At 47.6% G+C, this 22932-nt stretch overlaps 1 protein-coding gene across 2 annotated transcripts; it reads right to left on the bottom strand.

Moving 5' to 3' along the window:
- Positions 1-929: 929 nt before the first annotated feature.
- PCYT1A (phosphate cytidylyltransferase 1A, choline) lies at positions 930-22141 on the bottom strand. Of its 2 annotated transcripts, XM_054074250.1 has the most exons (10): positions 21989-22005; positions 18222-18335; positions 14440-14580; positions 11602-11701; positions 9718-9834; positions 7601-7752; positions 6224-6302; positions 5322-5464; positions 4067-4255; positions 930-3525 (listed from the first exon to the last, which is right to left on the bottom strand). In XM_054074250.1, the coding sequence occupies exons 3-10, from the start codon at positions 14554-14556 to the stop codon at positions 3319-3321; spliced, it is 1104 nt and encodes a 367-aa protein (XP_053930225.1). In that variant the 5' UTR covers positions 14557-14580; positions 18222-18335; positions 21989-22005; the 3' UTR covers positions 930-3318. The 2 variants fall into 2 exon arrangements, with proteins under 2 accessions (XP_053930225.1, XP_053930224.1); XM_054074249.1 differs by lacking the exon at positions 18222-18335 and having other exon boundaries at positions 21989-22141.
- Between the last annotated feature and the right edge of the window lie 791 nt (positions 22142-22932).

Here is a 22932-nt window from a genome sequence, read left to right as displayed (position 1 = left end):
ACAGAATAAACAGCACACCTAACATTGACTGGGAAGAGCCAGCTTGAAGCAGCCACTGCTGTGGGACCAGAGGTGATGGCAGGACTGGGGATGCCATGGCCAGAGATGGGCAGCAGTCAGTGCCAAGACCAGAGCCTGCTGCCAGGGACCACTGAAGCTTCCCCTGACCTGCATCCTCTTGCCCTCCTATCACACGGTACCCTCTGGACGGTGCGCCACGATGGGGAAGCACGGAGTCAGAAAGCCAAATCTCCCAACTTTTATTTGTTTAACCGATTCACTCATGGAGAAAAAGCAAGTTTTCTGCCCCATAAGGAAGGCGGAAAAGTGGCTCAGAACTTTTTGCAGATGGCTGTGTTCAAACCAAAACCACTCAGCCAGAAGACACACTGATGATTTATTACAAGATTGCTAAAATTGACAGACTCCTGACAACAGCTCATGGCCGTTGCCAACACAGCTTTCTTAGCACCAGCAGAAGCTCTGGGACCCAGCAATCTCATGGTTTTGACAAGAAGCAACACCCAGGCAAGCACCGAAACATGGGACTCGTCCTTGCCTGTTAGAAAACCAGAGCCAGCTCCTCTCCTGTGGCAGGCGGGACACCCACACTTTCATGCCAGGGAGCCTTTGGCAGCAGGAAGCTCCCTCCGAGGGCAGGAGGCAAGAAGTAGGGTCTGCCCCACTACAGCAAACAGTTTCTTTTGAAGAGAGTGAAATGTGTTAGGGGTGTGCAGGACCGCCCTGAAGCAGCAGCACTGGGTATATCTGCAGGTAACAAGAAGTTCCTGGAGAAGCTGGCTCACATGTCTTGCCCAAAAATAAAGGTCTGTCATATTCCCGATATGATAGGGCACCACAGGAATGAAGATGGTCCAGCAAACCAGGAAGAAGCAAAGAAAGAAAGAAAAAAATGCAAAAGACTAGTCTGGGATTCATGTGTCCATTTTAATTTAAGTGCAAGGAGGAATTAGGGATTATCAGTTATGAGAGACAGCTCTGTTATTCCAAGCTACATGTAAAACCATGTCTGCCTTCTTACAAAGCACCCCAGGTTTTGCCGAAAGACCAAGAAATACACTAAGGTCTCTGCAGCACAAACCACCATCCAAAACACCATTGTTATCCAAAATTACAGAACACCATTGCATAACTTGTGTTTAAAACAGTAGTAAGGCTCTAAAGCAGCCTGGCTTTTATGATCTGGCTCGGCAAAGCAACACAACACCCATACTGAGGGAAAGGTGCGGAAGGGAAGGTGGGAAGGATGAGGGAAAAGAGAAAGTGGGTGATACCAAGTAAGTGTTCTACCACTCATAAATCAGGGGTTTAACAACTGGCTTGTACCAAGCGACTGTTATTTGTTCCTTACAGCTTAAACTCCACAGCAGTCAGCCACGGTCCCAGAGACGTGCACAGCCCTGCTGAGAGAGGTCCAAGTGGCAGATGAGGAATCCCCAAAACACTCTTTCCTATATCAGCTCTGGCCTCAGTAGAAGCAGTCTCTGCCAAGCCCTTTGGGCAGTGTGACAAAGGATCAGTAAGATAAAGGCTGGAAAGAAGCACCAGCCTGCTCCTATTACCGGGACCCTGCATCCCCTGGAAGCATTGTGCTGCACAGAGCCTGCGACAGCACTTGACGATTTGCTTCCTTGCACCCACTGCTCCTGGAGCCCTGCATCCCGCTCTGAAGACCTCCCTGTGGTACTACTGACCAGGCTCTGAGCTCTCCTCTTCTGCTCCCAGCATTGCAGGAGGATACAGGCAACTCAGCCCAGCAGCTCCACCCAGAGACAACACATATCACAGGCAAACCTGAACAGAAAAGCATGCGGGACCTTCGCAGCTATGCAACAGCAAGTCCAGTTCCTCCAGTGCTGGCTGCTGGGACAGAGCGCATTGACATCCTCTACACAGGCACGAAGCACAGGGAGGGCAACTGCCCGCAAGGAGCTGCAGGCCACAAAGCTCAGTGCTTATACAGACATGACAGCAGACACAACTTGGACCATGATTTCAAATGAGCACATTACACGTTTAAAATCTTAAAAAGTTGCCGTGCTCTCTGATGCTCTTTCTGGTCTGTCTCAAGGAGCAGAACAAGCAGGCACTGCTTTATGCGCAAGCTGGGCAACTGTCACATGGGACTGGGACCTTTCACTGCAGTAAAATGTGCCCTTCATCTGTCCAGCTGCACACACCCACATGGACAGCAAACTGGCTGTACGAATTCACGTTTTGTCCTTATAGCAGCGACTTCATGGCACCAGTGTAAAGGACTGCTCCAGCCCCTAGAGCACAGCAACTGAAACACAGACAGACACGCACAGAGTACAGTGTTGAGGGGCCATTTTGACAGACAGCAAAACTTATTACACACCAGACTGGGACAAGGAACTTCTCAAAGGAGTACACACATTCGTTTCCTACCTGGGCTCTCACATGCCCAAGGAAACGTACAGACAGCAAGTGCCCCAAAGCAAAGATTCATTCTCTTCTCTCCAACAGCAACTGAGGGCTGAATTTTAACTCAAGGTTCAGCAGTCTTGTTAAGATTAGCTGGAAAGGACTTTTCCCTAGAGCCCTCAATACAATCGGGAACTGTGAACGCTGCACACTTACAGGGTGTGCAACTCTAGGATGCTGCGAGTTCTTCCCAGCTGAAACTCCTGCGTGCTAAACTGGTAGGCCCTTACCCAGCACGTCCTCACTGTGACACACTGGGAACTTCAGCTAAGAGGCGCGTGAGCACTACAGGGTCTGCTAGATAAATTCCTACTGGCTCCAGTGCAGCAGAGATGTCTCTGTTTCCTAGAAGCCTCTTTACACCACCGCTTCCTGCATGCTCTTGAGGCCACGCTGGTTGAGGAACTCTGGGATCTTTCATTTGGCAGCAGCACAGATTCTGCCTGGGGGTGGGGGGAATAAGACAGAAGAGCTGAAGGAAAGAAGGGAACAGATGGGTCTTCCCACTCTTCCTCTTGACTGGAGGTTTAACCGGGGAAAAGAAACTGAAACAAAAGCCACGCATGAGTGCTATTCTTTGCACTTTTAAAAGAGTATTTTCTTAAAATATAACCCCCAAGTTCCCCCTGGAAACCACTAAAACATAAACAATAAAAAGGAGATTTGGGGAGAAGGGAGAGGTTTGAATGTGCTTCCAGGCAGCAGCCCTTGCTAAGAGCAACGGGTGCCTCCAAGGCCCTGCGCTCACCGTCAGCCCTGTTCCTATGGCTCTTTTGCTCATTTAGAGTTCCCCAGTGGGTCTGGACTTAGGATTCGATGATTAGCGGTTTGTAGCAAATTCCAGCTGGTTGCTTAATCCTCTTCATCCTCACTGATGTCGTAGGTGACTGCAGACTCTTTCCTGGAGCGGTTGGCCGGTGAGGAAGGAGGAGTCTTGGTTGAAAAGGGCCAGCGGAAGGAGGGAGATGGGGAGCGGTCATGTGTGGGGCTACTGCTGGGACTCTGCTTTGGGCTGATGGCCTGCAGCATCCGGCCCTTGCCCTCCTTTAGCATGTGTTTCTAGTGATGGAAGCAGGAAGACAGTTAGCATGGTTCAAACAGTGATGGAAATGGACACAACTTACAGCTTGTTTTGAGTTGTGCCCCTTCAACAAGAGCAGAAAAAGCCCAATCTTTGCTCCAGGCTTTTGAAACTACAGGCAGTGTCATCATTACCCGTTTTCAACCACCTCTACCATAGAGTGCCTGCGGTATTCACCCAGCAGCACAGGAGAGCCTGGCAAAAACAAGTAGCTTCAGACTCATCCTAGGCCAGTGACAAAGTGACCACCAATTTCTTGGCTGTTCAGTGGCCTGCAGAACACAAGTGGGAGTTTACAGGCCAGCTTGTGGGACATGAGGACTTCTCATGCTACAACTATAACTGGTGTCATCCAGTTGGCAGTGCTGAAGGCTCCCTGTAAACAAGTCTGGGACAACTTGTCTGAAGACTGGCAGCACATCGAGGACTGCAACAAACCATAAACCTTTGCTCTGCAACGTCTACGACTGCCAAGCTCTCCAAAATCCCCTTTCCCCTTTTCCCGGAGTGGTTCCTTACCAATGCGCCTTCTGGGCCAAACATCTCCAGGAAATTGCCGATGAATTCCCGGGACTTCTCTTCCCATTTCTGAATGAGATCGATACTCTTCTCCTCCACTTTCTGGACAAATTCCTTTGACTTCTCCTCTACATCCTTCACCCTCTTTTTCACCTTATCCACACGCTCTTGCAGGTGATACTTCTTCTCCTGTACAGTAAGCAGTGGATCAGAATACAGCTTACAAGATCTGAGTGGTGACCACCTCTGCTCTGTGTTATTACACTCAACTATTAGTTAGGACTCAGCAGCTCTCTTAGTCTTGTGACACTTCTTCACTTTAGTGACAATTCTTTCCTAGACTAAATGGCAGACACACAGCGGGGCTGTGAGATGCTTTGTGGCAGGCACTGGCACAGTACACAAAGTGAGACTAAACCCAGAGATAAGCACTATCTCATAGCAGTGCATGGAAGAGGGAAATATTTATACAATATGAAGATTAGATTTGAGTGACCTGCTGTAGGTCTCTTGGCATATCACAATAGCACAAGTCTTTTTGCTGGGTGTTTTTAAACAGAGGCAGAGTTACATACCAAGGAGAGGCCAAACAGCCGTTACCTCTCCTGTTTCATTTTTGTGTTTGATTATATTTAAAAAAACAGGCATAGTGTCTGAGCGATAAAGATGTTTGCTGTTTTACTTCCAACATCAGAAGTGCCTTCTGCCATGTATTCTGCTTGTGGGCTAGAGCTTCTCAGCATGGGATCAGAGCTTGTCCTTCTTTCCTACCCAAGCACTGCTGCTCCTGCAGCTCCAGGAACAGAATAGTACAGTGAATACAAAATCAGATTTTATCCTAACAAATGACTCTACCTTTAGAAAGTGGCTGAGGGTAGAGGAAAGAGATGAGACACAGCAGCTGCTGCCAAGAACAACCCACACTTCTTTCAATTCAAGAAAACACGCATTTCACCACACACCCCGTCTCCAGCTCTTTCAACAGGTAAAATGTCACCAAGACATTACTGACAATAGTGTAGTATTAGCAAAAGCCCAGTTCCTCTGGGTGGGTCCCACAGGTAGTTTCAGGGGCAGAAGAAGGCTAATTTCTACTCCCAGGACACTGGTTGGTTTGGTGCAACTGCTTAGCTCTGCAGACTGGCCTTTTACTGGTGTGTGGCAGTACTGTGCTACTGCTAGAAAAGACTCTGCATCTCCACACTCTGTAAGATTCTGCTTGATACAGCTTGAGGTGACACACACATCAACTCACGTTTATGAAGCTGACATTGAGCTCCTTAGCTGTGTAGCCCCGCTGGAGGTTCCGTCTGGCATAAACATCATAGTCCCGTACGATCCGGGTGATGATATCTGATGTTGAGATCCCCTCAGTCCTCTGAGTTGGTGCAAACATGCCTAAAATTGGGGAACACGACCCAAGACAGCTGCAGCAAGACACATGGCAGAAAGCTGCTGCCACTTCTAGTAGGAAACAATCTCTCCTTTTAAGAGCTCATTTGCTAGTTATCGTCACACCACCACATCTTTGTCCTTAAATGCACAATACCAGGGCCTTCCTTTCTGGGACAATGAGGAAGACCTAAGTAAGACCAAAGCATGTCAAATCCATATCAAAATACCATGTTTTCTACTGAAAACCTCTTTACTTTGGCTGGTTTAAAGACTACCAACTATAATCCACTGCATGTAGTGTGGTGACAAGGACAGGATAAGGGGTCCTACAATTTAGTGGGTGGAAATACAACAAGCTGATGGCTGGGTTTGGGTAGATTTACATGAGCCGCACCCCCACTGAGTTTTACAGCAAACAGCTAGAGAAGCCACTTCGCTAAGTTAATGAAATTCTCCATTTGTGAGAATCTGAAAGCCAAACCACAGTATTCTTTCAAAAGGTGGCTGTTAATTCAATCACAACAGCTAGACTGGAAGTTGGAATTAATGCTGGGTAATGCTTAGCCTGGGACAGGCAACAGTCGTAGTCTTACGAAGTAGGGCCCAAAGCTGGGCTTTTTCCTGCCCTCAGGACCTCCTGGGCAGACTCCTGCCCAGACTGGCAGAGCCACTTCCCCAGGCATAATCCTGCCATACAGGGGCACAGGAAAAACCACAGCAGATCTCTGAGATGAAGCCCTGGAGAATCTGACTCCGGCTCACCTGCTTCTTTTATATGCTTATAAACATCATCACTGCCAGCAGAAGAATAGGGGATATCATCATGAGCAACGAAGTCGATCTGAAAATTAAGAAACCAATGTGAGTCAACATTTTATCTTGAACATGCAGGACCGTGCACCTTGAACTGTGTGTTCAGTTTTGGGCCCCTCAGTACAAGAAGAACGTTAAGTTGCTGGAGTGTGTCCACAGAAGGGCAAAGCAGCTGACAAAGAGTCTGGAGGACAAGTCTCCTGAGGAGCGGCTGAGGGAACTGCGTGCTGTTTAGTCTGGAGAAAAGGAGGCTGAGGGGAGACCTGATTGCTGTCTACAACTACCTGAAAAGAGGCTGTCGTGAGGCGGGTGTTGGTCTCTTTTCCCAAGTAGCAAGTGATAGGATGAGAGGAAATAGCCTCAAGTTGCGCCATGGGAAGTTTAAACTAGATATTAGGAAATACTACTTCTCTGAAAGGGTTGTCAAGCACTGGAACAAGCTGCCCAAGGAAGTGGCTGAGCCACCATCCCTGCAGGTATTTAAAAGATGCGTGGATGTGATGCTTAGGGACATGGTTTAGCAGTGGACTTGGCAGTGTTAGGTTTATGGTTAGACTTGCGGATCTTTTCCAAACTAAATGATTCTGTGAATCTGTGAACTTTTTGCTCAACACCTCCACACAGGGGTGTAACAGGGAACAGCAAGACATTTGCCTCTTAAAAAGCACCACAGATGAGTCCCAGTTCTCATTGGCAATTGCATATCAATTTTAAGCACGCATCAGAGAGGAAAGGCTGGGACTAAGGATGCAGTTATTTCAAACTCTGCAGAGAAATAGCTTGTTAACAGCAACCAGGGTAAAATAAGCAAAGTCCCCCATAGACTCCTTCGCCTCCCAAAGCAGTTCAACAGATGTTGAAGACTCCTTTCACTTTATCTACCAACAGATAAAAGACTCAAGACAGATAGCTGGGTCTCCTGCAGCAGGGAAGCTGATATAGACCTAATCTCCTCCTGCTGTAAGCAGGGAGTTGGACCAGACGCTCTCCACAAATCCCTTCTAACCCACGTTATCCTCTCCCTACTGTGTTTTGCACCAATCTGTAACAAGCATCAACTTCTCCTGTAATAGTGAGAACCCTCAGCCTTTTCACCATGTCACAATCTCTACCTTATTTAACCTTACCTGCCAGCTCAGCAAATACTTTTAGTCTCCCAAGAAACCCACTCAATTCCCATAATACAGTTTATTCTATACTTAAGGATTTTCAACAGAAACAGGTTGCTCAGGAAGAGGTCACCCTCATGGATGAATTCTTGCTGTAAACAGCAAGCACAGACAGAGGCTAATCAAAATTCAGGACAGATTGGATGTCACAAATTACCCTGTGCTCTGCCAGGAATTCAGGAGTGAGCGTCCATGGTGCATTTCTCACCACTTCATCCACATAGCGACAGTGCTGCACAGCGTCATACCGCTCATTTTCATTCATTACTGTGAAGCCCTTGAAGTTATGGGTCAGCTCATCACTGCAGACTGAAAAACAGGCAGAGAAGAGTGAGCCTGAGGTACTTACCCCAATGTCTTACAACAAAAGGACCCTGCACACACCTCTACTAAACCAGGCAATGCCAGCTGCTGACAAAGACTAGTGCTGGCACTTTAAACCCAGTTTTTCCAGCCACAAAGCACCAGGAACAGGGAGTGCTGCAGGACACTGAACTCCTGAGCAATTCTAGGCAGGCTCTTTGGAGGATTTCTGCCCAAGCTGGGGACCTACATTTCAGGCCCTCAAGGTCTCTAGAACCTACAACACTTATCAAGAGAACCAGCCACTACAAAAGACAACTCTCCTGTATGAAGTGGCAGCTGGGGGCCTACTGGGCAGAAATCTGCTTTTAAACCTCAGGCTCGGAAACTGAAGCCCAAGCCTATGCTTCTGATTTCATAAAATGCCGAACTACAGTCTACTTCTTGGAAAGCTGTATTAAAACAAAGGGTGAGTTCACAGCAAATCAAGCTAGCTTAATTAGCATGTTCTATAAGAAAGTAAATGAACAATTCCTCATAATCTGCAATGTTAGATGTTGAAAAGGAGGGAAGTTTATTTGGTTATCAGACTCAAGAGTACACAAATCATTACCAATGTCACTGGTGTTGGATATATTTATGTTCTAGACAAACAGATGATAAAGAGTGGGTGAGATTGCTCCCAGCTTGGAGCTAATGTTCACTTGGGCTATGGCCTGTTGCCTCAGTTCCTGGTGCAAGTGGAGCAGTTAATTGCTCTCCACCTTCTCACTGGGCTCTCGGAGGCAGAGTGTAGCTACACATCTTCCTTCATTAATATCTTAACAGTTTGACCTGAAGCGACTTTCCTGTTTGATGTACAACATTTATGGACATGGAGATGTCCTTGTGCCTGCAAGATTTCTAATGTCAGTGCATTGTGTAGACTGGAGCAACTACTTCAGCTTTCCTCCCTCCCTTCCCTATTCAGACATTACAGTAGTGCACCCAAAAAATGCAGAAGTACCACTATAAAAATGTCCTCAGCTGTGAGTGAAACTGTGATAATGAAACAAACCACACAAAGATGTCAGGATCACTTTACTGCAGAATCAGAGTTTCATTTTTCTTCAGGAAGATAACGGTAGCTGAGAAAACTAGTTAAAGGTATTCTCAGCTCTAATACTTCATCATTACGCAGACTGACTAGAAGTCACTTCCTTATAGCCAACATGCACAGCCTGACAGGTCTTTAGGGTGGGCAAAGGTAAGGGCACAGGGGCACTGCCTGGACAGAGGCCAGTGTATTACAGCAGCCAGGAGAAAGGGTTTCTTTTTTTCCTATTACATTCTTGAAGGAGGCCTGGCTGAAATAGCTCTGCCAGATCACCCTGGGCCGTGAGCAGGATATTCTTGGCATCGTCTGAAGACTTTCAAACGTAACAAATGAAATGGGGACCTTTTCTTTGGAGAAACAGGGCTTCACTGACTTCCATGTGGCCAGGCACACGCACAAGGAACCACAGTGACCTCCACACTCCTAGCAGGACCTGTTTGGCATTAGTGATAAGCAATTGCCATCAGAGTGCTGGAGCAAGAGGGTGACTTGCAGGGTGATACAGGTGACATAAAGCTCAATCAGTCATGGAGGGACAGTTACTCACTCTCCAACTGCCTCATTCAAGAGGCAGGTGCTCAATTGCCCCTTGATACTCAGACGTGCAACTCACCAGTATCTGTCAGAAAATAGAGGAGTCACTTTAGAACAGTGTGATCCAACATAACTTCCTTTGGTATAGGGTCATCTTTCTGCAGACATATCCAACTCTCAGCATATTACAACAAGCCTCTGTCAAGCTTTGGGACAACTGGCTGCAGTGAGAGCCACTGAGGCCATACAGACAAAACCCTTTCTATGCCATCTGTATGCACAACCATGGATGGAGGTGAGCTGTACACCTATGGCAGCCAAAGTCAACAGTCACTCCTTACCTCCGACAATGAGGTATGTGTTTGGGAAGAGGTTCTTCGCTTGCATCAAGGCGCGGGCATGTCCAGAGTGAAACAAATCAAATATTCCATCGGCATAAACTCTGACGGGGCGATCCACTGTGCCAAAGGAACAGAGAGACATTTGTGAAGATGCCTTCCTGGAAAAGCAGCTACTGCCCATGCGTGTGTTTGGCGACCTTCTAGAATTCACAGGGGTGTTGCAGAAAACTGGCAGAATGCAGAGCCACAGCCAGCAATGATTTGTGAAGAGAAATGGCTTGTTCCCTGCCTTTCCACATGGAAGCAAATGCTGCTGGGCACAGAGCTGAAGAACAACCATGTTTAAAGACAAATTCAAAGCCTACGACATATCCACCAAAACAAGGTGAAGGGGGATCAAGGGGAAAGCAAACCCTGGACATCTCTCTCAACATTAACTTTTTGCACAGCAGCGAGCTACCAAAGGTGAACTGGCCCAAATGTATCATAGGTGCCCCATTTCTCCCTGCCAGCCAGGATGGCATCTCAAGACCTTTTCAGCACCCTCCCTGCAGCCCACTGCCACAGCTACCAGCCTGGCTGAGGCAACAGACTGTTCTGATTCCCCATCACCATCACCGGCTCCCTCAAATCCATGAAGCTTATGGCTCTATCCAAAAACCCAGCTGCACTACTCAAAGAAAAGCAGACACAATTCTGCTGAACCACTGGCACTATCAGCTACATCCATAGATAAATAATGAAATTGTAGCTTAGCTCTTTGAGGTCACCACAGAGTGAGGTAGTCTAGCACTGCCACAAGCAGTAGGAGGCTCCCTGACTTCTGATTTGGGGTTGCACAGGGCTGTTTTACTGCTGGTAACAGAAAGCCACACACTCCTGGTATCCTTCACACTTGAGAATGGCCTGCTGCTCTCTGGCAGACAGATTCAGAGGAGTGCTGTGAGCAGAGGCACACCAAAGCTGCAGAGAGCAAAGGGCAGAGAGAAGACCTAGCAGGATAGCTGAAACCCCATAGGTTTGGGCAGCAAGAGGATGAGTTTATGCAAAGCATGCAAATTCAAGCTAAGCAGAGAAGTCAATTTGAGGACAGCCTCTTACAATCACTTTTCAGCAAATCTACCTCAGTCTGAATACAACAGGATGCTCTTGGTGAGCCAAGCATCTGGAGATCTGAGATTGCAAAAGCTTTCTGTGTGCCAGGCTGGTCCTGGCAGGCCTTTATGAAATTACAATCATGTTCTGGAAACTGGCTGGGACAGCCTTCCCTTTACCTCCATTCCTGCAGCAGCTACAGTTCCGGAGCACAGGAACAAACAGCAGCAAGGAATCACAAAGTGTATTTTAGTCTTAGCAGGCAGGTGAGCCACCAATGTTGAAACCAGAGACTTTTGTGCGAGCTCTGGAGACTTTCAGCTGGGTAATTAATGCAGACTGTGGAAAGCATTAGATTTCTAGAACCTCTGGCAAGAAACAGCTGCCAGGTCCCCATCTAAGCTGGCTCATCTCTCAGCAGCAGTCAGGTAGGTAAAAATGCAGCATTTTTATTGTCTCTGTAGCCATAACAGATTGGCCAAGTAAAATAGCACTATTTGTACACTATATTTGGCAAGAGGGTGCAGCCATCCTTTGAGTCAGTCCTGCCTCTGCCTCCTCTTTGGACACAACACACACAAGCTCCAATTTCAGTGGTATTGGTAGGCCCAGTTTCACATGGGAACAGTTATCTAATCACCAAAGATTAACTAAGTCATTGGCTGCAAATCCAGTCAGATACACAAAGTTGTTTTGGTCTCAGAGATATCACAATCACATCCCCCACCCCCAAACTCCAACATTTAAACAATCTCCTTCCAGTCTGTTTTTTTTTTTTCTTTTACTTACAGGGTGTTCCTCGCATCGCTTCTTCATACGTTACTCTGATGTATGGCTTGCTGTAATCGATTTCTACTTCATCTGAAAACGGAGCTGGTTCCTTCAGTCCCTAAACAGCCAGAGAAGGTTAGCCGTGAGAATGCAAAGGTGAGTGAGGATTCACTCACATAGCGGCAGCACTGCCACTGCAGTGTTCTAGTCACTAAGTGACTCACTGTGTCTCTGCATGACTCAAATACATGTACTAAAAGACTAATTAGTAATATGCCTCAAAACAGGCCTGCAGGGTGATTAGCCTGAGTTTGGAGAGGAAGAGAGAGAGAGAAAAGTAGAGTTAAGAAAGTGGTAATTGTACTGGACCCAAGAAAAGTGGAGGCTCAGATTTGCAGCTGGTAAAAACAGTCAAAGAGTAGTTCACAGCGGCACAAGCCAAGCTTCATCAAACCTCACTGCTGCAGCTCCAGCTATGTCAGCTCGAGCAAGACCATCACTTTCTGTGCCAGAGTGCTTGTGCTGTGATGTATGAATTGTAACAGCTTCTCAATTAGAGTATAAGAAAAAGCAGAAGTGCAATACTAACAGCAGAACAAGTCCCAGGGAATATGTGTATTGTCACCCATTTCTGAGACATACATAGTGACAGACTGACCTCAATCTGTGCCAGAATATTTCCAACTGCTACAGAAAAACCGCTCTAAGCCCCTAGCTTGACCACAGCAGTATGTTTAAATAGCAGCTCAGGCCATGTATCATGTCTGGTCTCCTCTGAATGGAAACAAAACATCTGCCCTTCTCATAACAGAACAAACAGCTCAATTTCCTTCTAGCTGGAAGGTATGGGGCAGCAAGGGATTTCTCTTTCCTGAGCCAGAATAGGAAACAGGCTTGCAGATCATTACATTAACACCTTCAAGCCACAATAAACTAATTAGCAGTTTCCTCTCTGGCTTCCTGTCCCATCCTGCCATGGTGCCCAGCACCACTGTAACCAGAAAGACCACTGCTATTATTGCTAATGTCATTCCTTATTACAGTGCTCAGAGCGAAGTGCACAGGAAACCAGCAACTGACCACTGCATTCAAGCAAAGTGATACTGCTGAAAGTCTCCTTTAACTTACTGAGGCTCTAGTACTGGCATTTCGCACACCACCTCCTCTACCAGCATCCCTACTACTAGGTAAGGCCTGCAGGTCTCTCCTTTCATCACTGCCATTTCATCTAGGACTTATGAATAAAATCAGATTCTTTGCACTTTGGTTGGCACATACCCCATACGAAGCTAGGAATAAAAGCATAACAAAACCCTATCAGAATTATCAGATCATCAGCGAGAAGTGTCCTCCAAAGCTCCTGCCAGAGTCTTGCCCTTCCTCTGCATCGCCTACGAGGGTTGGGACTCAACCTGATGTGCACAATACAACAGGCTTATGCGTCAGCAGGGTGGTTCCCTCTGCTTCAGGGGACTGCTCCGCCAGCCGGCTGTTCAGCTGAGAGTGGTAAAGGCTTCAAGGTAAAGTCACAGATAGACAACACTATTACTCTTGTATAATAAATCTTTCACAAAAGGAAGAAGAGAGAAATCTTTCCTCAGGAGGTCTGCATTAGCCCTGTTGCTAAGAAAGCAGCCAGGAGGTTTAGAAAGTGGCTAGATATTACTTGTCTTGTGCTGTTCATAGACAGATGCTTTATTTCTGACACAGGACAGACATCAACCTGAAGAGCAAACAAGTCCCATGGAATAACCTGCATTCTTCTCTTTCCTTACTGACATACGTGGAGTCTTTAAGAGGGACAGGGGGGACAGGGTGGGTTTTGACAAGTATATAAATGCTTTGTGTGATAATCACACAACTCAAGCCTCCGTTCCCAATGCTCGCCTCCCTAATTCTCACTGCTGGTGCTGCTCTTACTTGGTTACCATCTGTCAAATGCTCTAACACAGGACTGAAATACTCCTGAAGAGCAAAATGTTGTTACGAAAGAGAAAAGTTGCAACACATCGCTGTATTTTGCCAAGGACTATGAACCCCATATAACGTGGCAGGGATGGTACCTGGCTTTTGACAGAGATAAGGAGAGAGCAACTAGAGCTCAGGTGATACACAGAACAGCTCCAAGAAAGTGCAGAGAAGAGCTGTAAAAAGACTATCATTGCAATACTGTGGCAAGGGCAAGTTAAAGTCAACTCTTTACACTAGGGTTAACGGACTCCTCCGCAGAAAAGAGTCCACTGGCCTTAGCTTGTTAAAGTCATCCCAAGGTTGATCTAGAAGGAGAAATCCTTTCAGTTGGGATTTTTTAAAATTTTCTTTTTCCTGAACACTCCCGAAGTACCAGCAACATAAACGGTCTCCTGCCTGACCAAGAGAATCAAACAAACAGCCATCTTCTCAGAATTTCAGAACATGGATTTAATAGATTGCTTCTGCAGATGCTTACAGGCTTAAGACCCTCCTGCAGTTTCCAGGACTTGAAGAGGACTCTCTGCAAAGTGCATGAGTTGTTAGGTGATTTTTCCCCTCTTGTTGGGTCACTTAAGAAAACCTGCCTGTGAGAAATGAATGCTTACTTCTCCATGCATATTTACATGCATGCCTGTTCTGGTTCAGCCAAAGTGGCTACAAACAAGTCGGACACACCACAAAAGCAGCTTAGCGACGCTTGCCTCAGCTAATTTAAGCCCACGTTGTATGTTATTAGTATGAACAAAGGAAGACTTCAAACTGGCTTTGCAAGAAGGATAACTACTGTCATTTGCTTCTTTCCCCTGATCACATGCATCTTTCTGATGTTATGGTGCAGCATCCTAACGTTGCAGGCACCTAAAACTATCTCTGCTTACTTACGAGTGAGCGTCGGGACATTTTTGAAGGGATTCCATCCAGCTCTGTTGCCCCATTGGGGCCAGATTCATCTTTTCTTCTCTTTCGGGAATTCAGCCTGGAGGAGGTCGGTGGCTCCATCTTGCCAAGCACGGCCAGTAAGAACTGGAACAAAATGAAGTAGAGGGAAAAAAATCAAACCCAGAGATATTTTTCAGCTCTTCCAAAGCAGAATCAGTCAACGGCAGGCACAGTGTACAGAAGGTCAGTGCAAAGACAGAGCCACCTAACAAGGGGCTTAGCCAGTTGTATTCGGCATCAGCTGCCAAGGCTTGACAAACAGTGCCTGGTGGGAATACTGAATCATTTAATGCAACTCAGAGCTGTTCTGCAGAGAAAAGTGTGCAGCAGTCAGCTCGCTGGAGAGAAACTCACAGAAGAGTTGCAATGCAAGTGATAAATCATTACTACAAGGCTAATTATGCTATTTTAGCATCTGAAAAGCAACTTAAGGACTAAGACATGCCCAGTCTGCATTCAGCCCTCCCCCAGCTCTCATTTTAATGAATGCAAACACTCTTCTATGCTTCTGTGCTCTCCCCCCCATTAAGACAGCTGGTGAGTGTGCTGCATCCCTGTACAATCCTGAAGAGAGAAAGGAACAGGTTTAAGCAGAAGGATAAGAGTGAGGAAAAGGGTGTAATCTATGGTCATAACTTAACTACCTGGTGCGCTGTTTGCGTTGTTGTCTGTGTAAGACTAAGCTGCAGCTCCCCAGTGGGGACAGCTCACCTTGGGATAGCTGCCACCATGCTCCCCTCTTGTCCGCTGTCCCCGCTGCAGTGGTGACTCAGCCAATAGTGAAGCAGCTGCTGACACCACATTAGGGCACACTTACTTCTGGCACGTTACGTACCAGGTTGTAATTAGCAGTGGTTCAGCTGAACTGCTTCTGGGATAAATAGACAGACAACCAGTTTGGGACAGAAATTATGACAGCTATCTGGAAGTAAACTATCCATATTTTTGAGCTGGAATCATTGTACCTTCCCAAAAGGGCCCTGGAGCATTAGGAAACCCAGGACTTCACACAGCTGAAGCAAAACTAGGGATTTATAGAAAGGCATGGCAGCAAACATTCACTTTTCAGCTGCTGCAGGACTTTGAAACAGGTACTAGATTTGGAAAGTCTATAAGGAAAGAGCAGCATTATCTCTCTCGCTCACTAAAGTCTGCAGCTCTCCAGTGCAGCAAATGGCACTTCTGACCTGCCATTCCTGAGACCAGCATGACCCCTCCACGCAGGAATGGTGTTTATGTGCGTGCCTTGACAGCCTAATAATAAGAACCATGTGGAATTTAAAATGTCTCCCCACCCACATATGGTGGGTGTGCTGGAAACGCATTAGGTGGGGCAACTGCAAGGTACAAGAATGGGCAGATGCCCTTCTGAACACAACCCTGCTTCTCAGCACAGGATCTCTGCCGAGTGTCAGAGATGAGCTAGTGCTAGTGATGAGCTAGAACTGCCTTTGGTATGAACTGCTGGGTAAAACTCTGCTGTTCAGCAACCAAGAAATGTATGCTTTGTGAACGATCGCTGTTAAGAAATAGATGTAGTGATCAGACTTACTCAAGCACAAATGACTCCAGGTTAAGGAATGTTGCAGAGTAAGGAGTCAAACACAGTACAGCAACATGCGAACACACTGTCCTCCTCACCTAGCACCAACAAGATGATATCTTATGATCAACATCAGGGCCAAATACAGCTGAGCTGGTTTTGGGCTACGTACACATGGGTACACCAGACTGCTCTGCTAGGCCTAACACAATGCACTAAGAACAGGAAATGAGAATATCAGTAAATAGAGAACCAAAAAAAAATACTGTGGAGAAGACAAAAGTGTCAGTGAAGAGCAGCCGCAAAGACATTTCAGAACTGCATGAGCCATCCAGCACTCACTCCATAATGCCCTTGATTCCCGTTTGCTGCGTTTCCACCATTCCAGTAATTAATTTACTATTTCCTAACAATAGACAAACATAGGGGCATGTGCAAAACCAACTTCAGGTAAAAAGGGTTTGCAATGCTGAGCTCCCTGTCATCAAACACTTAAGCAAATATTTGACTTTCAGGCAAGATCTGTGCTATAAACGCAGTAGCTTCCAGAGTGCCTCTGTGAAAACACAGGGTGTGACAAGTAATTCTTAGGTTTTGTAAGGTGCCATCTTGAAACCATTCTCTGTATCAGTTATTTATCAAGGTCCTAGCAGAAACCATATACTTCACAAAAAGCAGCACACCTCTGGTTCTGTCTCTGGTTCAAGTAACCCCAGCGTTCATGGAAACAGTGGGGGGAAACAGCAGCCGTTTTTCTTGTTATTTCGTCAAAATAATTTCACTGTGCTTCAAGTCATCTGTTGGTCTCTGACCACTCGCTTTCCTTCCCTTTGGAGACAATTAAAAGGTATCTTAATGTGCTGAATGCAACCAATCTGAACCACAGCCCAGCAAAACATTAAAAAACACTGGCAGAAGTTTTGGTGCTGAAGTATGGACATAGCAGCCTCCACGAACAAAGAGGTGAAGCTCTTCCCGTGTTAGCTTGGCCCCCCAGAGCAAGCAGCCTCCTTTGCGCACAAGTACACTCTCTGTTGAATTATCACCAGCATCTTACTGCTGGATGCAGGGCTTGTGGCCGGCCAAAGAACTGCAGGTTACAGCACAGGGCAACACCGAGCTTTAAGCTGATGTACAGCAGCAGCACCTTCCAGGCCCTGGAGAAATCTGCAAAAGCTTCTTCCAACCCCTGCCATACCCAACCACTTGCTTTCCTCCATCCTAACTCATTTTGCCACTTCTCAGGGTGTAAGTAGTCAAATGTTGGCAAACAATTCCTTAAGCCAATGGATTTGCTTAGCATTAAGTTAGCAGCAGTGATCTGACAGCACCAGCTGCACAGCAGCAGCAGCAGCTCTACATGGCACACCAAGGGAGAAATCAGCTTTGAGGATGGTGTAAGTACGCTCTACCTGCTCTGTTACAGGCTAGATGATGCTGAAGGAGCCTCTGCAGTGTCCGGAGAGCCAGACCGGGCACTTCACGAGTGATATAGCTCTGCTAATTACTCTAATGCAGAAATTATACAATAATTTTACAGAGCTTTAAAGCCTCTGTCTGGTGGCTACTGCGATTCTAGAAAGTCATCCCAGCACCAAACTCATCCTCATGAAAAACCGGGAACATGTTTTTTTAAAAAAACAAACCATACCTTACTCTCATGAAGCTACTAATCTTAGAATGCTTCATTTTGACCCAATGACTAAAATAGCATCCCAAACAATTACTTACTAACAATGGGATCTGGCATCTGTAGCTGAGCTCAACACATGAGAGCACAGCTTTGCTTCCCTAAATGTGTAACACACTGAGTGTTCTAACATTAATTACATTTGCAGCAGACGGGGAAGAGGAAGAGGATCACTCTCAAAGCTTTCTGAAAAACTCCAAGAAAAAAAAACAGGCAGACCCAGAAGAAAGAGACCTGCTGCGAAATATTAACATCATCCTATTTTGTTTAAGGCATCTCCCTTCTGCATTACTGAGTCCATGCTGAATATGAGAAACTGCTCTCAAGAAGCGAAGTTGGAAGTGCCCCATTCGGAAAAGCAATGGGCAAATGATATTTTCTGTGTCTCTGTGCCACTTTACAAAACACTCGGGGCTTTGCTTCTCAAAATTATTTCTTTGGTGCATATTATGTATCAAAGAAGAGCATTGCATAGCCTGCCAGCTAGATCACCTTGAGAGAGTTGTACGGCTCTGTGAGCAGCAGCCAATTGTCAGCTGGTGAAAGAGCTGCCCTCCCTTGTCAGGGAATCACTAATCACTGAATCCAACTGAAAGGCAGCCACTTCTGCAAGGGAAAAAGGACAAGCATTGATTACCACAAAGGGAAAAACATATATAAGCAGGGAAGGAATTCAAAACTTCTCTCTTAGCATGAGTTGACTACACCATCATTTGAGCTGGAATTTAACCACATCAAACTTAACACCTCTGGCAGATGAAGAAGGTCAGAATAGGTGCGGCAACTCATGCTTAGTCAAAGTCTTATCTCGCTTCTGCATCTTAATGGACAGCACTGATGTTCGGTTCTGCCTTGGTGGTGTCAGAGAACTCGCACTACACCTGAGAAGCAGACCAGATCTTTCTGCACCCTAAGCATACTGATAGCATGAAGGGACCCAGCCCATCTGCATTCTTTCTGTTTTGATATTCTGAGGAATTTCTCGAAGAATATTCTCCACAAATCTACATGCAGTAGCAGGATTTCTGTCACTTCCACTGTTTTTCACTTGCAGATTTACATGCCAAGGCAAAATAAATCCCGCTACTTAAACTCGAAGCCTGTGCAAAACAAGTGCTGACTGCAACAACTCAGTAAATGCTTCAGCCAAAGGCTGCTCCACTTCTCACTCCAGATCCGAGTCAGCACAAGACTGTCAGGTTGGACCAGCAAGGCCCCTCTGACACCCACAGCTTCAAGACTCCCCTATAGGCTCTCTGAATTTGGAAGGCACTGGAACAGTCAGATGCGGCTGTCATGTGTTGCTTTGCCTACAAGATCATTTCCCCCCTGCTCTCTTTACAGGAGCAAGCTACTTCTCTTCTGCTGACTCATCTGCAGGCAAATACTACTAAACTTTGCACTCTGCCAGCTGTCTGCAGAGAACATGGGCAACAGGAAGGTGAGAGCCTCAGGAAAAAGGAAGAAGCCCTGTCACTTCAGATAATTCCCCTGCCAGGCTGTAAAGTACCCAAGCAACCCTGCATTCCTTGGTCACCGGGAGAAGAGAATCCTTTTATTCCTGCTCCCTCTCACTTCAGCTCCAAGTTTACGATTACCCTTACTGATGTATAACCCTGTAGAGATCTGTTGTAGACAGAAGGACTTGTAAGAGGTTAATGACAGAAGACTCGTCACACACTCCACGTGAATCTGATGAAAGCTTGTGTACAAGATGAGGGTTAACCTGTACATAATTACCGGTAGATCAGGATCTCTCTTCAATCTGTGCTTAAAAATCTTGCCCAACCTCCAAAGCAACTTCATTCTGAGCCCAGGATTCCCAGGCCCAGCTCTGTCCCATCTCCAGACTAAGATCATCTGCTTAAAAACTGAGTGCTAATGACTGTGACCCAGCCTGCTCACATTCGGAGAAGACTGCGACTCTCCCCAGCATGGCTGCTCTCTCCACCCTCTGCTCTATCTAGATGGACTGAGCCCTCAAGCCCCTTATAAAGGTCACTGCAGGATCTGGCAGGCAGTCCTGTCTACACTTAAAACACTGGCTGCTTCAGGCACTCCATCTGAGCAAAAGCAGTTATCCTGCAGCACGTTGATATCCACATGAACATACAAAAGGGATTCCAGTTCAGTCAGTGCCACACTCTGGCCTGACAGCATCCAGACCTTTACTATACTAGCTAAAACAAAAAATCCCTAGCCCATTCCCTACTGCCACAGGCAGGCCTGATCAAACAGAGCCCGAGCATGCAGAAGATCTGGTACCTGTGTCCTGTAACTGAAGAAAAGATGCTGCTTTTCACCAACAAATGAATCCCAAATGGCTCAACATAATTCTCCCTAACCCCATCACAACTGAAAACAGAGAAGTGTGATCACCTAAGCAGCACTGCTATGAAATACACACATACACAAAAAGAGAAACTGCTGGCAAGACTTTCTTCGTGAATTCACAGCCCTTTTGGGTACACCATAAGCCGGAGGCACTGGGCATCCCGACATGCAACAAAGTATCTGCTGCAGTTAGCAAAGCAGCAAGAGTAGGGTTTATTCAGAATACCAGAGAAAATTTGGAGCCTGCCCAGGGACTACAAAGTACAAGGATGGGTGCCCATTCTGTTCTGACTTTTGTGTTGATTTCTATCATGTTTTGTTTTTAGAGCTTAGCAACAGAGCCTTTTGAGACTTTACAGCGCAACTTCCTCTAGTAGGCTTACACATCAATACCAAATCCTTGCTCCAACCAATACTGTTTGTGGCTCATTCTAGAATGATTTCAAGACAGCTACAATCCAGATATAAGACCAAGAAACTTCCAAGTCATGAATTTTAATAATGCTGTATATACAGCAAATTCCTTCAGGAAATAAAGCAAGGATATTTGTCATATGAATTTCGAAAGCAAATATGTTGGCTGTCCTCAGGCCCAGGAGTCCTGAGGATGGAAACACACCAGTACCTTCTGACCACACCAGTCTTCACCAGCTACAGGCTGGAAGCACTAGCGCTGCAATAGCACATGATGGGGACAGAGGGAAAGGCCACCTGCTGCGTCTTACACTTCTCTCCAGCGTGAACGAGGGTATGAGAGGAGCATCGCAGCTCTCAGAATTCCTGCAGACTTTAACTCTCATTACAAAATCACTAATCAGCATGGCCAGAACTTTGGTGGACACAAAAAGCAGATTAGAAAGAATGCGTGCCTGCATGGCAGCTGGGTCACACCTTTCTTTGCAGCCAGGGGCACCTCCTTGTTGTTCTGCTCCTCTCTGCCCAGGCCTTGGCTGCATCCCCTAGGTTGGAGGATCTCCTTCAAAGCCCCCACACTCCAAGTCCTGGAGGTGTACTCCAAAAGTTTCCCAAAGCATCTGCTGCTGCCTCCTCTCAGCCTGCCCACATCGCTGCCAGCCCCCCGCCCTGTGCTCAAGCCCTAGCCTCTCCCCAAGCCCCTCTGAAAGGGGAAAGCTCTGCACCACAGCCCCTCCATAGCAGACACCATTCCCTTGCCCAAAGCCAAGAGCCTCATGTTCCTATCACCCAGCACCTCCCAGAGACCCCCTGCCCTCAGCAAGCCCACAGCACCCAGGCCCAGCACCCAGGCCTCCTCTCCAGTGCTTCTGACTGAAACCCACCCACTGTGATGGGTACCACCCTAGTCCCGCAGTAAGTGCTTTATGCCCTGTACCTCCCATGACAGACGTCCACCCAGTCACAGGCCCCCCCATGTTCCCCCAGTGACAAACCCCCACAGCATCCCACATCACCCCAGTGACAGACCCCACTGCTCCCCATGGCTCCCCAAATTATCCCAGTGTCAGACCCACTGCCCCAGTGTCAGACCCTACCCCTCAGCCCCCCCCTTCCTCAGTGTGAGACCCCTAAAACCATCAGACCCCAAGCCCTGGTGTCAGACCCCTAGTCCTGGTGTCAGCCCCCCCCATTAGAACGGTGTCAGACCCCTAAGACCGTCAGACCCCCTCCATTCCCACGGTGTCAGACCCCCAGTCCTGGTGTCTGAGCCCCCCCATTCTCACGGTGTTAGAACCCCCACGCTCCCGGTGTCAGCGGCCCTACACCGTCAGACCTCCCCAATACCCCCGGCATCAGACACCAAGCCCCGGTGTCAGCGCTGCCCCCAATCCCCCCGGTCTCAGATCTCCCTTCCCGGTGTCAGACCCCCCTCCCCGGTGTCCCGGTTCCCCTCTCTCTCGGTGCCCCCCATCCCCCGCTGCCAGCCCACCTCTCCGCTCCGCTCTCACCTCCGCTCCCGGCGCCGCCCCTCTCCCAGCCGGGGCCGCGGGCGGAGCCGCCGCGTGTCGGGCCGGGGCGGCAGGAAGGGACCGGCCGCGCCCCGGGAAACCGCGCCCGCATCCCGCGTTCCGGCTGCTCGAGGCGCCGGACAGAGCGAACCCGGGGCGAGAAGTCTATGTCCAGATGGATGCGTGACGAGTGGTGTCCCTCGGGGGTCCGTATTGGGACCAGCGCTGTTTAATATCTTCATCAGTGATAGAGACAGCGAGATCGAGGACACCCTCAGCACGTTTGCAGATGACACCGAGATGAGTGGTGCAGGTGTCACACCAGAAGGACGGGATGTCATCCAGAGGGACCTGGACAAGCTGGAGAAGCGCGGCGGGTGGCCATCATGAGGTTCAAGAAGGCCAAGTGCAAGGTCCTACACCTTGGTCGGGGCAATCCACAGTTTCAAGGCTGGGGAGACAACACCATTGAGAGCAGCCCTGTGGAGAAGGACTTTGGGGTGGTGATTGATGAGAAACTCAACATGAGTCGGCAATGTGTGCTCGCAGCCAGGGAGGCCAATTGTATACTGAGCTGCATCAAAAGCAGCGTGGCTGGCTGGGCAAGAGAGGGGATTCTGCCCCTCTATTCCTCTCTTGTGAGACCTCATCTGGAATACTGTGTCCAGTTCTGGAATCCTCAACAGAAGGATATGGAGCTGTTGAAATGGGTCCAGAGAAGGGCTACAAGGATGATCAGAGGGCTGGAGCACCTCCCGTAGGAGGACAGGCTGAGAGAGTTGGGCTTGTTCAGCCTGGAGAAGAGAAAGTTCCGAGGAGACCTTATAGCGACCTTCCAGTACCTGAAGGGAGCTCACATGAAAGTTGTGGAGGGACTCTTCACAAAGGCTTGTGGTGATAGGATGAAGGGCAATGGCTTTAAACTGGAGAGGGGCTGATTTAGA

Source organism: Cuculus canorus, chromosome 9 (genome assembly GCF_017976375.1).
Source record: "Cuculus canorus isolate bCucCan1 chromosome 9, bCucCan1.pri, whole genome shotgun sequence".
Classification (NCBI taxonomy): domain Eukaryota; kingdom Metazoa; phylum Chordata; class Aves; order Cuculiformes; family Cuculidae; genus Cuculus; species Cuculus canorus.
Note: the sequence above shows the minus strand (reverse complement) of the source record. Positions and strands in the feature narration are given on the sequence as shown.